Raw genomic sequence first — 14,914 nt, forward strand, 5'->3', positions numbered from 1 at the left:
TACTGAACAAGTATTAGTAGTTACCGAATAGTTAATAATAGATAGTAAATAATTCATAGTAGATACTGAATAATTCATAACAGATGATGTCACAGCCACAAAAAGCGTAAACATGAACATGTAAGTACATCCTGTTTGTAAATCAGTAACTGTAAGCAAAGATACTTGATCTCTTCCATTGAGTCAGTCAAATGAATCTGGCTAAACTGAAAGGACATAAAATTACAAGTGAGACAGAAAAATTACAAGAACACAGCAAAACATTTACATTCTAGTTTTCTTTTCTGCAAAACAAGACTGTAAACTTTTCATCAAAGTCATTTCAAAATAAAATATCTTCTACTTGCAAACACTAATGTGGTCTGAGATCGGAAGTTTAGAATCTCCACTTTCCACATAATTTCTGTACTTATCTTAATGAGCTATGAGTCTGATTTTGTGGTCACAGTCATTACTGCGAGAGTTCAGTCAGGACGGTTGGAAGTGATGTGGGGCTGTCAGACTGCTGTCAGGACCTTTCTGGTTGAGTTTTGGAAAGGTTATCAGAGACAGCCGTGTTGCTGAGCACTCTGCGAGTGGCTATCAGTGGACAAAGGACAGAATGTTCTAGTAAACTCAGCTGCAGATGCCTGGCTTATAAACAGACAACAGAACTGAACTAACTGAACAAAAGGCAGGAGTCCTCAGTGGAGCTGCACAATCCTCTGTTTGTTAAAGGTTTATTGTCATGTTGGCTTTTGAAATACTGATGCTGCAATATGCAAATGAACCTCCCTTTGTTACTTTTTGCTGTGAGCATGCTGACCAATCCCAGATCCAGATACCTTTCTTTACAAAAGTGAATTATTTTGGTCAAAATTAAATAATGCAGGCCAGTCTTTCACCATGTCCAGTTTAGGCCTGGGCCTTTAAAAATATTAAAGGTGCAGTGTGTCAGATTTAGGGGGATCTCTTTGCAGAAATGGAATATAGTAAACAAAACCATGTTTTAATGAAGGTATTATCAGCTGTAACTACAAATCGTTATGTTGTCGTTAGCTTACAATGAGCCCTTCATATCTACGTAGGGAAAGGCTCCTCTTCCAACAGAGGCTGCCATGTTGCGCCGCCATGTTTCTACAGTAGCCCAAAACCAACAAACCAAACACTGACTCTAGAGGGCATCTTTTATGTTTTTACGCTGAAAAGGCAGCTTGAATTTGGTGGCGCTGTAGCTCCACTTGGAAGATGTAGCAAAGAAGAAGAAGTGGTCGCTGCCAGTGCTGGATGAGCATTTTGTGTTGTGAGAAGTTTGAGAACCCAAATTTTGACAAATGCAGGATCAGACTTATTATTTGGCACAAGAAAAAGTGAGGGAGGGTGAATCTTCACCGTCAAAGAAGAGGAAACATAAAGAAGCAAAATAAATTCGGGACAGACGACGGCAGAAAACCTGACAGTCACCGTAGGCTCACTACACGCTTGGAAAGGGAGGAGTGGGGGAGGGGGATTCAGTTAGTTGTGGTCTGCAACCTTACCACTAGATGACACTAAATCTTACACACTGCACCTTTGAAATTAGAAATAATTAACACAATGTTTTCTAATAATCGTGATTATGAATTATATCACCCAAAACATGTAATTTAACTAGGGGTTTTCAAAATTTTGCATATGATTGTATGTAAATGAACTCTGTTCTGATTGGCTGGACCATATTATGCCTCATTCAAAAGTCTGTACTCTAAACACTCAGTATAACTGCACTGTAAATGGGCAGGGCTGAACTGCTATAGGCTGAATTGGGTCAGTGTATTTATGACATCCCAAAACAGTGATTTCAAAACGGTCTGTTTTCGCTACATGGTTATCATATATGAACTGAGGAGTGAGTAATATGTTTAGAAATTTGTGTAGATAGTGTTTGTTGTGAAAAATGGGAGGGAAATTTGGTTTTCCGTGACATGGACCCCTTAATAAATTGTAAGGCGCATCACAATCACAATATGTAACAATATAATCATCAGTACTCGTATGTTCTCCATATCTAGTATACCATAACTGAGGTTGGATGCTTAAAGGCAGTCAGAGTCACTGGAGCTGGTTCTTATGCTCCTGTTTTTGGCTTACTGTCCCTCTAGATATCACATTACACAGCCAGGCTGGATTAGTATTGTGTAGTGAAGCTGCTCGATGACGAGACGCAGAAGTTTTTGAGCCGTGTCTATTGGTCCTGAGTGATCGCTAAATCAGTAAATTGTCCGTGAGATGGCTGTGTCCGATCGCCCCCGTGTGCCGTGCTGCTCTCTCGCTGATGTTATCTAGGTCAGACGCCAATAAGGCGAGTAATAGGAAATAAAAGTGATTGCGTAATCCACTCTGCGCACTTCGCATACGTGGCGCCCACGCGCTGCTTGGATGGACGGAGTTGCTGGGATACTGGGGACAAGCTTATTTAGGGAATTGACAGTGGCGATGCGGCCTGGAAGTGACACTCTCTCCATAAGTGTGATGACAGCATATCGTCCAGGGACATCTATAGGGCAGATCTGAGGAACGGCTCGTTTTCTTTTCTTCCTAGTCTTGCTGTCTATTCTGTTCTAGATTTTAGGGTTTCGGTACGATGATATGTTAACATTACAATTATAAATTATGTCATGATACGCTTAGGAACAGAGGGATATGGAAGTTCTATAGCAAAGCATTGGCCAATAGAATGGGATGCTCTGCAGCAGCCGCACATGACCCTAAGGTCACCATGCTTAATACCAAGTGTGGGCTAGAGGGGTATAAAGCCCCCAGCATTGGGCTGTGAAGCAGTGGAATTGCATTCTTTGGAGTGATGGAGCTCCATCCAGTACCTTTGGGATGAGTTGGAGTGATCCAGAACTGATCATCCAACATCAGTACCTGACCTCACTAATGCTCAATAAGATCCTCACAGCAATGTTCCAACATCTAGTGTAATGCCTTCCCATAGGAATAGAAGCTGTTAGTGCAGCAAAGAGGGACAAACTCCCTATTAATACCCTTCATTTGAGAAGAAAAGCTGGGTTCTACAAACTTTTGGAGATATTCTGCCTGCATTAGCATTATGTTGAAATATTTCTGTTTGTGGAGAGTTAGAAATTCAATACAATGCAGACATTTTAGCACAATATTAACAAAATAAAATATGATTCCAGTTTCATTATACATTCCTTCACTGTCGGAAAAAAAGTGCTGTACAGGTGCGTTTTTGTTCATCAAAGTACAATGGAAATATACCCTTAAATGTACAGCAATGGTCCTGAGGTCCCAGCTGTGCACCTTAAATGAATTTTAAATGTACTCTACAATGTCTCAAAGTGAAAGAGGTTTATTTTTACCTTTTTCATAAACTAACATTGAAAAATAGAAAAATAAACTAAAAAGCAGGATGTATGGAGTCAATGTAGCTAAATGAATGTAATTGCAGTTGTGGTACAAATGTGTTCCCTAACTAAACGTATTGAAGATGTTCTCTTGGAGGTACCACCCTAGTGACACTTAAAAAACTTATGGTCTATGGTCAGTACTTTTACTTTTGCCTGTAACGTAGCAATTGCAACCAGCTGTTAAAAAAATAACAGCTGCAACTTTATTACGAGTAACAAGTCTGCCCGAGAAATTATATCAACATACGACTCAAGCAAGCAACATTGACGAAAACAAAACTCTCATGTTAATCAGCAAAGCCTTTCACACCAGAACTGAGTGTCAGAGCTCCGTTTTTGACAAACATCCTAGTTCTATTTTTGACACGTCGCATTGTGCCGATGTTCCATTTTAAATACTGCAGTTAAGCTCACTGCCTTTTTTAATAGCCTGCCGCAAGTTTCAGTTAGTGATTCAGTGTTTTCAAGAGCTGCTGATATTGCTTATCAATGTGTTACAGTACATAAAATGTGTAGCTAGTTCTTTCAAGCTATTAGCATCATCATTCATATACATAGGTTACACTATACCGTAAGATATTGGCCTTTCACGATGTAGCACTCCCTCTTGTGAAATACTGCATAAGCAGTAAGTAACTGATTAGATGGCAGCGCATTGACATCATCTTATTTTATCATCCTAATTTTAACAGTTGTTTGATTTTTGCAAATGCTGAAATAAACAAACTCATGTTTTTTTCATTTTTCTTAAAATGTGGCTGTACTGCTCTGCTGGTGCATCTTTTTTGTTTCATGTGGTTCAAAACCTCAGAAAAACTACATACGTTTGTCATGAAAATGCCTTCAAGTATTGTGATGTTATATTTTTGCCATGTTGTCCACCCTCAGTGCAGCCACAGTGGTGATCCTGAAGATAGTGCGCATCTTCCATAAAGCCTCTATTGGAATGCCTACATTGTTGTGTACTGTAATTGTCTTTTCTTTTTTTCAGTGGCCATCATTTTGTGTTTGGCCTTGAGCTCTGTTACTATATTAGATTACAGGCCATTAGATCCACCCCCCAGAGCCATTCGACTGCCATCTGCTCCAGCTCAAAAGCATCATGACTTTTAGACAGGAGGCCCTCTAGCAGCAAAGCTTTCACAGCAGCAGTCAGTAACTGTGCACTGTATATAAGTATATATTATATTATAAAAATAAATGGGAAAATTGAATTGTTGTACCAGTAATTTGGCAACACGCCTAACATTACATTCACCTGCCAGGAGCATCTCCTAAATAATGTAGGATATTTACTCGAAATAATGCAAACATTACGTCTGATTAGCTATGGCATGTAAAAGCCATCTTCAGAGTCCTACGCTCACTGCACTTCGTCTATGAATTGTAGTGTAAATTTGTTTTAAAATGCAATAAAATGATCAGTTATTGGTGTCAGTAACTACTAGGGGTGTAACAATACGCCAAATTCAGTTTTCAGGCACCATAGAGCTTGTGTCTTGGAGTTTCTTACATGTTTAGTGCAAAGATGAAAGCATGGAAAGATTACTGCTGTCGAATAAAGGCTAACACATACCAGAGTAGCCCAGTATCAGATAGTACAGAGAGCAGCTACAGCACAAACAAGCTTAAGCTCATTTTACACTCATGCATTTAATGGAATAAAACTTTCAATATCAATTACTGAATTTATCATGTTTGGTATTCATGATCCAGTAACGTTAGCTGATCAAACAAACAATTGAACTTTCTTGGGATAAAAGCTCACCTGTTCAATACACGTTACCTTTTATGGATTTGTGGTATGGGATTAATGCAGTACAGTAAGAGTAATATGCTGAGTGGCGTCACTGTTTTTAGTGGGGTCTGTTTCACACGTTCAGTGTGTGGTAGTCCATTTGGTAGTCCAAATTTGTCAAATGATACCTTACAAACTCACATATGCAATTTGTCTGAAATGCCCATCCCTAGTTCAGTTATGGTTCACACAGACATATTGAACACTAGGCTTGTGAGAATTTGTGCAAAATACTATCATCAGATCACAACCCTTATCCATCGGCCGTTGACGATACTGACGTTAGGTTAGAGGTGAGAGGCAAGCAGGAGTCACTTTCCTGTATGGTTTGGTAGTTTTAGTATTGTTTGGTATTGTTTGGTGTGCATTGATAGTTTTTGGTATAGATTGGTAGTTTTTGGTGTGAATTGGTAGGGTTTGGTATGGTTTAGTAGTGATTGGTAGGGTTTGGTAGTGTTTGGTATGGATTAGTAGGGTTTGGTATGGTTTGGTAGTTTTGGTATGAATAGGTAGTTTTTGTTATGAATTGGTAGGGTTTGGTATGGTTTAGTAGTGACTGCTAAAGTTGGTAGTTTTTGGTATGGCTTGGTAGTTTTTGGTATGGCTTGGTAGTTTTGATATAGTTTGGTAGTTTTCGGTATAGATCGGTAGTTTTGGGGTATAGTTTGGTCGGGTTTGGTAGTTTTTGGTTTGGATTAGTAGTTTTTGATATGTTTTTATAATGTGTAGTGTTTGGCCATTTTTGCTATGATTTGGTAATTTTTGCTATGGTTTGGTAGTTTTTTGTTTGATTTGGTGATGTTTGGTATGGATTGGTAGTTTTTGTCAGGTTTGATAGTTTTTTGGTATAATTTGGTAGTTTTTGGTACGGTTTGGTAGTCTTTGGTATGGATTGGTAGTTTGTAGAGAGTTACAAATTCAAGTTTAATACAATGCAGACATGTTAGCACAATAACCCAGTTCACCAAATAATGGTTTGAATGCTGGTGCATTTTTTAATAAAACAAAATATGATTTCAGTTTCATTATACATTCCTTCACTGTCAGAAAAAAAAGGACTGTACAGGTGCATTTTTGTTCATCAAAGTACAATGGAAATATACCCTTAAATGTACAGCAGTGGTCCTGAGGTCCCAGCTGTGCACCTTAAATGAATTTTAAATATTCTCTACACCCAATGTCTCAAAGTGAAAGAGGTTTATTTTTAAAAATAGAAAAATAAACTAAAAAGCAGGATGTATGGAGTCAATGCAACTTAATGAATGTAATTGCAGTTGTGGTACAAATGTGTTCCCTAACTAAACGTATTGAAGAAGTTCTCTTAAAGGTACCACCCTAGTGACGCTTAAAAAACTTATGGTCTATGGTCAGTACTTTTACTTTTGCCTGTAACATAGCAATTGCAACCAGCTGTTAAAAAAATAACAGCCACAACTTTATTACGAGTAACAAGTCTGCCCGAGAAATTATATCAACATGCGACTCAAGCAAGCAACATTGACGAAAACAAAACTCTCATGTTAATCAGCAAAGCCTTTCACGCCAGAACTGAGTGTCAGAGCTCCGTTTTTGACAAACATCCTAGTTCTATTTTTGACACGTCGCATTGTGCTGATGTTCCATTTTAAATACTGCAGTTAAGCTCACTGCCTTTTTTAATAGCCTGCCGCAAGTTTCAGTTAGTGATTCAGTGTTTTCAAGAGCTGCTGATATTGCTTATCAATGTGTTACAGTACATAAAATGTGTAGCTAGTTCTTTCAAGCTATTAGCATCATCATTCATATACATAGGTTACACTATACCGTAAGATATTGGCCTTTCACGATGTAGCACTCCCTCTTGTGAAATACTGCATAAGCAGTAAGTAACTGATTGGATGGCAGCGCATTGACGTCATCTTATTTTATCATCCTAATTTTAACAGTTGTTAGATTGTTGAGTATGGTTTGGTAGTTTTTGGTATGGGTTGATAGTTTTTAATATGGTTTGGTAATGTTTGGTAGTTTTTGGTATGTCACTCGTCGGTAAGGAGTATTGAGCAGTCTTCTGTTTCACTCTCCTCCAACAGCCAGCATCATTCATCACAGTGCTTCTACAGATCACCATCTCTCTTTAATCTGGAGTGTCTTGCGGTGTTATTGATCTGCTTCTGTGGATTTCCACCTCTCTGTACACTCACCCCTTTGATGGCTTGATTGTCAGTGTGGAAAAAGCGCATGCTTGGCCGGTTTATGATGCTCTGTGGAGGGCAGAGTTTGCATAATGCAAAAGTCAGGGTTATCCTTAGCTTTACCGCAGCTCCTATCAAGAATTTCCTCAAACTAAGAGGGAAAGCACATCAGCCAAGACATATGCGTTTTCAGGGTTAGTACTGGCTAGGGGTTGGTTATTTGGCAAAAATGTAACTTCATATTTTCTCAATACATATCACAATATTTGGAACAGACAAAATTGACCAGCAAAACAGCCGTGCCGCATTTTACAACTATGAAAAATGCATAGATTTTAATACCTAAGCAATCACCTGTTATACCTCAACAAGGGCCTAGCAACACCTTAGCAACCACCTAGTATACCATAGCAATTAGCAACCTGGAATACCGTAACAGCCAAACAATGAAATTAACACTTCCAGCTTTAAATAAACCAAAAACATATACACAAAGTATATGCAATTAAGTTGAAAAACAGTCTATGAGTGTTTTAACTCTTTTTAACTTCCCCAATGCAAAGACCATGCAAATTCACAGAGCAAAGTACATAAAAATCTTGCTCTGTCGCATCGCTCACTACAGAGTACCAGACTGCCTCTGCAAGTAACATCAGCACAAGAACTGTGCGTCAGGAGCTTCATGAAATGGGTCTCCATGGACAAGCAGCTGCAGACAAGCCTAAGATCATCATGCACAATGCCAAGCGTCGGCTGGAGTGGTGTAAAGTACGCCTTCTGGACTCGGGGTAAACATGTTCTCTGGAGTGATGAATCATGCTTTGCTATCTGGCAGTCTGATGGATGAATCTGGGTTTGGTGGATGTCAGGAGACGCTACCTACTGGAATGTATAGTGCCATCAGTAAAGTTTGGTGGAGGAGGGATAATGGGCTGGGGCTGTTTTTCATGGTTTGGATCCCTTAGTTCCAGTGAAGGGTGGTGTTGATGCTTCAGCACACAAAGACATTTTACACAATTATATGCTTCCAGCTTTGTGTCAGCAGTTTGGGGAAGAGCCTTTCCTGTTCCAGCATGACTGAGCCCCTGTGCACAAAGTGAGCTCTATAAAGACATGGTTTGGTGTGTTTGGTGTGGAGGAACTCCAGTGGCCTGCACAGAGCCCTGACCTCAACCCCACTGAACACCTTTGGGATGAACTGGAATGTCAATTGTGAGCCAGTCCCTCTTATCCAACATCAGTGCCTGACCTCACACATGCTGTTTTGACTGAATCTGTACAGCTTAATAAAACTTGTACTTCACACCTCTGACATATTTTGACCTGTCCAGTAAGGCTGAGGGCAGGATATTAAGCCAGAAGCACATTTTGGTCATGGTTGTGGTCATGGATGGGCCAATCAGTCGACCCCTGGTTAAATTGTTGATTATCGTGTCGGCTACAGAAATTTGTGCATCTGTACTTTTTATCAGTTGAAAAACTCCCAGACATATCACATTTTAGGTTTTACATTCACCTACATTGTTGATGACTGACCTTTTCATATTTACTGCATCCTCTCAGGCAATGGAACCATAGACTTCCCAGAGTTCCTGACCATGATGGCCAGAAAGATGAAGGACACGGACAGTGAGGAGGAGATCCGTGAGGCCTTCCGGGTATTCGACAAGGTTCGTCCAGTCACTTTTATCCACTTCACTATAGACCTTTGGCCAGAGCCAGGCTAAGCTGTAGCTAGGGCTCAGAGGGATTTAAGCCAGTTTAGTGCTCACCGGCTCCCAAGAGCAGCCAGGTTTGGTCTGCCCGAGTTTAATGTTTGGATTGAGCTAAACTGATAGCGAACAACTACAAGACATTAATAAGCCAACCTCGGGGTGTACAGGTTCACAAAATTCATAATTTGGTTCAATATGATATGGTGGTCTTAATTCTGTACATATTGTTAATGAGACCCAGAAAATATAGAGGTAATATGTTAATGTTTCCATTTCAGTTTATTATAGCAATCAACATTATTAAAATATAATATCTGAGACTAGGGTTTCCACCTTGGCCCTGTGAAATTCCTGGACACTTGATCAGTGGCTTGCGTTTTGTTTAGCAGGCAGATAGTGCCTAAACATGTCACCAGCAGTTCACTTTTCCCAAACAAATTTCCCTACATTGAGGGTAACCTGACCCAATCCGTGTATGCAAATGGTTTGACTTGATACAGATAAGCACCTTTAACTCCATGGTTGGATTCCTGGACATTCTGTGGCCAGAAAAGGAAATATTTTTGTCCTGGACAGGCAACCAAAAACCTGGACAATCCAGGGAAATCCTGGACAGGTGGCAACCCTATTTGAGACTTTGGAACAATGGAGCACAGACTTGGCAGCACAGACTTATCTTAGCAGCACACACTTGTCACTGCAGCCCTGAGCTAACACGCTAGCCCTGAGCGAATATATTAGCTAATGAACCAGCCCCAAGATAACACACTAGCCACAAGCTAACACGCGTGCTATATTGCCTGATCTTGTGAGTTGTATCTACATGATTTAGATGTGTATATAATATCTATGAGAATAAAGCATATTACGTTCACACAGTTCTACCAAAGATAAATAAACAGAACAATGAAATTGTGTTGATGTAACATGTTTTATTAATGAGGAAATAATGTACACATTCAATTAATTTGGTGAAAATGTCACTGCAAACACAAGCTAATGTGCTAGGCCTCTGTTAACACACTAGCCACTAGCCTCATATGTTAACGAATTAGTCCTGAGCTAACACCCACAGCCACAAGCTAACACATTTGCTACAAGGTAATATACACTTACGAGAAGTGCGTTGTATTCGATCAAATTCAGTGTCTGAGGAGGGATAATCAGCCTTGATTGTGGGTTTGTTCATTTTTTATGCCTCAGGCAATATAACCAGTTTTAAAATTAGTTGTCTGCTGGGGTCTATTGGATGTATTTTTCGATGCCCTGTGTGTACTGAATCAAGAGCCTCGACTGTACTGTGCAATATTTTGTATTATTTTACCTTTACCAAATAATGTACTATATAGGATGTCAGATATGTTTGTCCTTTTCTAGGTCCACTTTTGTAGCCATGTCTTTATCAATGGACACTTTTATCAACTGAATCGCTCGTCTTTATTGACTAAACCAGATCATTCGTCTTTTGATGGTGAATCAGTTGTCTTTATTGATAAAACTGGGACACACAGTTTTAGTGATGGAACTAGATCACTCAACTTTGAGGATGGATCACCCGTTTTTATTGATGATGAAACTGGATCACACAACTTTGTTGATGATGAAACTAGACGACTCATCATTACTGATGATGGATCACTTCTCTTTATCAGTGATGGAACAGGATCGCTTATCTTTATTGATGGAACTCAAACACTTGTCTTTATTGTTGATGAAACTAGATCACCAGTTTTTATGGATGGTTGATCGCTCATTGTTAATGATATTGGCACTGGATCACGTATTTGTCAGTATGGAACTAGATAACTCATCTTTGTTGATGATAGAATTACATCACTAATTTTTATTGATGGTGGATCACTCATCTTTATTGACAATGGATCACTATTTTTTAATGATGGAACTGGATCACTCCTCTTTATTGATGGTGGATCACTCATTTTTATTGATAATGGGTCACTCATTTTTATAATGATGAAACAGAATCACTCATCTTTATTGATAAAGGGTCACTAATTTTTATAATGATGGAACTGGATCACTCATCTTTATTGATGGTGTATCACTCTTCTTTACTGATAATGGGTCACTAATTTTTATAATGATGGACCTGGTTCACTCATCTTAATTGATGATGGATCACTCATCTTCACTGACAATGGATCACTCATCTTTCATGATGATGGAACTGGCTCACCTATCTTTATTGATGATGAATCACGCATCTTTATTGATTATGTAACTAGATCACTCATTTTTATTGATTATGTAATTAGATCACTCATTTTTATTGATGATTGAATTAGATCACTCTTCTTAAATGATGATGGAACTGAATCACTCCTCTTTATCGATGATGATCAGCATGGATCAACCGAACCATCTCGGATAATCTCAAAAGCGTCAAAAACTCACTTAACTTTGCATGCAGTATGCAGAATAATGACGACGATTATTTAGTTTTTCAAAACAAGTTTTTCCAAAGCAAGAAATGTTCTAGACAAATCAGATACCCAGCTTGACCCCCACTGAGCAGGATTTAACTTACTGAAGATGAATCTCGGAAAGGAAAATGGCTCCATTACAGGAGGTCACCTGTAAAGACATTTACTATGTAGTTTAAAGTATAGTAAATACTTTAACCACATAATCACTGATTATTTTCATTTTTCTCTCTCTCTCCCCCTCTCTCTCCAATCTGTAGGATGGAAATGGCTATATCAGCGCTGCAGAGTTGCGCCACGTTATGACGAACCTCGGGGAGAAGCTCACAGATGAGGAAGTGGACGAGATGATTAGAGAAGCGGACATCGATGGGGACGGTCAGGTGAACTACGAAGGTACAGAAACTCAGCACCATCTAAAAGACTTATACATGTTACATATCAGATATTATATACATATATAATATACAATATCTACCAAAATGGACTCTTTAAAACACAGACACAGAGGACACTTTTGGTAACTCTGAGTCGTTAATTAGATGAATATGAAAGCCGTTTGGTAATGAACACTAATTACTGAGCAAACTCTGCCATCACTCTTTCATTAAAGAAATTAATAAACCATTTAACAATTTAGCAGCTGGATGCACCGTTCAGACGCAACTAATCACTCTCGCTCTCTCTCCCCACTCTGTATCTTCCCCTTCTCTTTTTCTCTCCTTTCTCTCCATTTCTCTTTTCTCCATTTCTCTTTCTTTCTGTTCCTCTCTCCCCCTTTTTCTCTCACTCTCCTCCTTCTCCCTCTGTGTCTCTCTTCTCTTTTCCCTTCACTTTTTTCTTTCTCTCTCCTCTCACTCTCTCTTTCTTTCTCTCTCCAGAATTTGTACAGATGATGACCGCAAAGTGAAGCTTCCTGTCCTCTCCTGCCCCCTTAGAAGAAAACAAAAAAATCAAATGTTTTATTTACCTCTTGGGGAAAAAGAACATACATTTACTCATAATGTTTCTGTACAGAAAATAATTGAATGTTGAAATAAAAATATCCTTCTGTCCACAGAGATTAAAAAAGAAATCAGATATTCTGCATGAAATGGTTAGTGATCCTGTCCCTTACAGATCAATCTAGCATCAGTTATTAAAGAGTTAAATAACCTGTAACTACCTACAAACGGAAGAAAACAAGCATTTGGTGAACTCCTTCAGTTCCATTTGCTCTTGTTACTGTTTGGGCTGGCCATCTTTTCTCTCTTCTCTGTTTTTCTGTTCTTCATGCATGCAGTCTGAGACTGGAGCTCCTTCCTCTGCCGGTCTGAGCGTGCTCTTTCCACTGAAGTGTCGTAATGCCCGTTGGTTCTGTTTTTTGTATTTTTGAAAGGAACCTGGAACAAAAGCAGGTTCTGATACAAGCAGAAGGTGGAATGGGACTTTTATTGTATGGCGGGGATAGAAAAAATAATAAATAAAAACGAAAAAAAAATACAAAAATTACAAAAATCTTAAACGTTTGGCATGGTTTAGGTTTCTAGTGATTTTGTTTGTTTATTTCAGTTCTTTGTGTTTTTATTTTTCCCTCGGATGGCGGTCTCCTGCGTGGGCCGTCCCTATCTGGAGGAGATAAGGTGTGATAAGAGTGCGTTATGGTGGTTTCTGAAGTCTGGAGAAGCGAGGGATGGGGGGGGGGTCTTTCTCTCTCTCTCTGTTTATCTTTCTGACCGGTGATGGCATTTTGTGGACTTGAGTCTCAGCTCGAGTCTTCACTGTTAATCTGAGTTCAGTTTACATTCATTCCAAGTTGTACATGCTACTCGTAATTTTTTTTTTTTTTTCAAATAAAAAATGACCATGAACTTCAGAATTCTGCATCTTGTTTATTTGGGACTGAAGAGCTGATTCCAGTAAATACAAGCGTTGAGATAAAGACTGCAGTTCATTTAGTAAATGAAATGAATGTGAATAATATCAAAGCAATATATATATAAAGCACCACCTACACGTCTTTTGAGTTTTATATGGAATGTTGATGGTAAAATAGAAAATCTGAAAATAATAAGTTTTCTTTCTCTCACAACGCCCTACATGTATCCACCATAAATGGATTTTAAGGCCAAAATCTTTTCAAAACTATCATCTGTGAGGGAGCTTTTAGAGGAGGACGTCTGGTTCCTACATATATATATATATATATATATATATGTGTGTGTATGTATGTATAGACATACTCTTATGCTCTCATAAAGGTTATACTTTGCAAAAGAAATTCCACAATATTACCCCAGTGTAGTCGATCAGCCAAGTTTGGTGCCACGAGACTAATGTAGCTAACAAGTAATGGAAGCTTGTAGCTGCTAGGTTAGCATCTACACACATTGTGGAGGTGTTCAGTGTTTCTAATAGACTTATGTTGTTTTTGACACTGTATGGTTCACTGTTATCTAGACACATGGAGTAAAGTACGTTAGCTAGCTAAACACAGTAGCAGCCACCTTGAAACCTGAATTAGTCCGTATTTGTAGGTCTATAGACAGCCCAGATAGTTAGAGGATAGACGGCAACTGTTGGCCACTCCATTTCTTTCTTTCATTATCCTATGTAAATTAGTAAATAATTTTAACAGCAATATCATAAATAAAGCCGTGACCAATCTAGCACAGAGTCAGCAACATTTTCAACTAAATCATTTTATATCAGGCCTAGTCATTCGTATTTTTCTCTGTTATTTGTAATAATTGTCTTTGTTTATTTTCTAAAAATAAAGGGCTAAAAATCTGAGAAAATTAAAAATAGTTACACTTTGTATGTAGGACAATAGTCAGGGTGGTCCGAGGGTGGACCAACAGTTGCATACAGTGGGTTGCCAACCTTATCAAGCCAGCGGGCCAGTATATGCTCACTGTCTGAGACCGTGCATCATACAATGTCAAACCTCAAAATCAAGTCTATCACAAATTGCTGAACAACTCCACACGGTTTAAGGCAATGATTTGTGCATGCAGTTAGCTACGTTGCTAATTGGCGATGCATAACCTCTCTTTAATTGTTAGCCACATTAGCCTCATAGCTCTGGTGCTAAAACTAAAGAAACGTCAGACACCAAACATGTCTTGGCTGACTGACTGGCTACATTTGGGATACGTTTTTTCTTTTGGCCAAACGATGGTGTCAAGCAAGCTATTAGCCAGCAAATCTGTGATCTACGAGTCTCCCAGGTGTTCCAGCTTTAGATATGGATATGGTCCTGTACCAGGAAATGGCCCGTGTGATTCGGTCTGGTTCGAGAGGCAGACGGGTTCCCGCTTTGGCCACTCGAGCTGCTCAGGGCTCAATTAAACTCGTCAATGTTTGATGAGAAAATGAAGCTGCAGTGTTGGTAAGAGGAGAGGGTTTATCC

General features: G+C 39.1%; 1 protein-coding gene across 1 annotated transcript in view; it reads left to right on the plus strand.

The window, feature by feature from the left end:
* calm1b (calmodulin 1b) overlaps positions 1 to 12,501 on the plus strand; it is a 28,830-nt gene extending 16,329 nt beyond the window's left edge. Inside the window, exons 4-6 of the mRNA XM_036582451.1 lie at positions 8,928 to 9,034; positions 11,784 to 11,919; positions 12,405 to 12,501. Coding sequence (XP_036438344.1) covers positions 8,928 to 9,034; positions 11,784 to 11,919; positions 12,405 to 12,433 — 272 coding nt within the window. The 3' untranslated portion in view covers positions 12,434 to 12,501. The remainder of the gene's footprint in view (positions 1 to 8,927; positions 9,035 to 11,783; positions 11,920 to 12,404) is intronic.
* The last annotated feature ends 2,413 nt before the right edge of the window (positions 12,502 to 14,914 follow it).

The sequence above is a fragment of the Colossoma macropomum genome, unplaced genomic scaffold (assembly GCF_904425465.1).
Source record: "Colossoma macropomum unplaced genomic scaffold, Colossoma_macropomum, whole genome shotgun sequence".
Taxonomy (NCBI): Eukaryota; Metazoa; Chordata; class Actinopteri; order Characiformes; family Serrasalmidae; genus Colossoma; species Colossoma macropomum.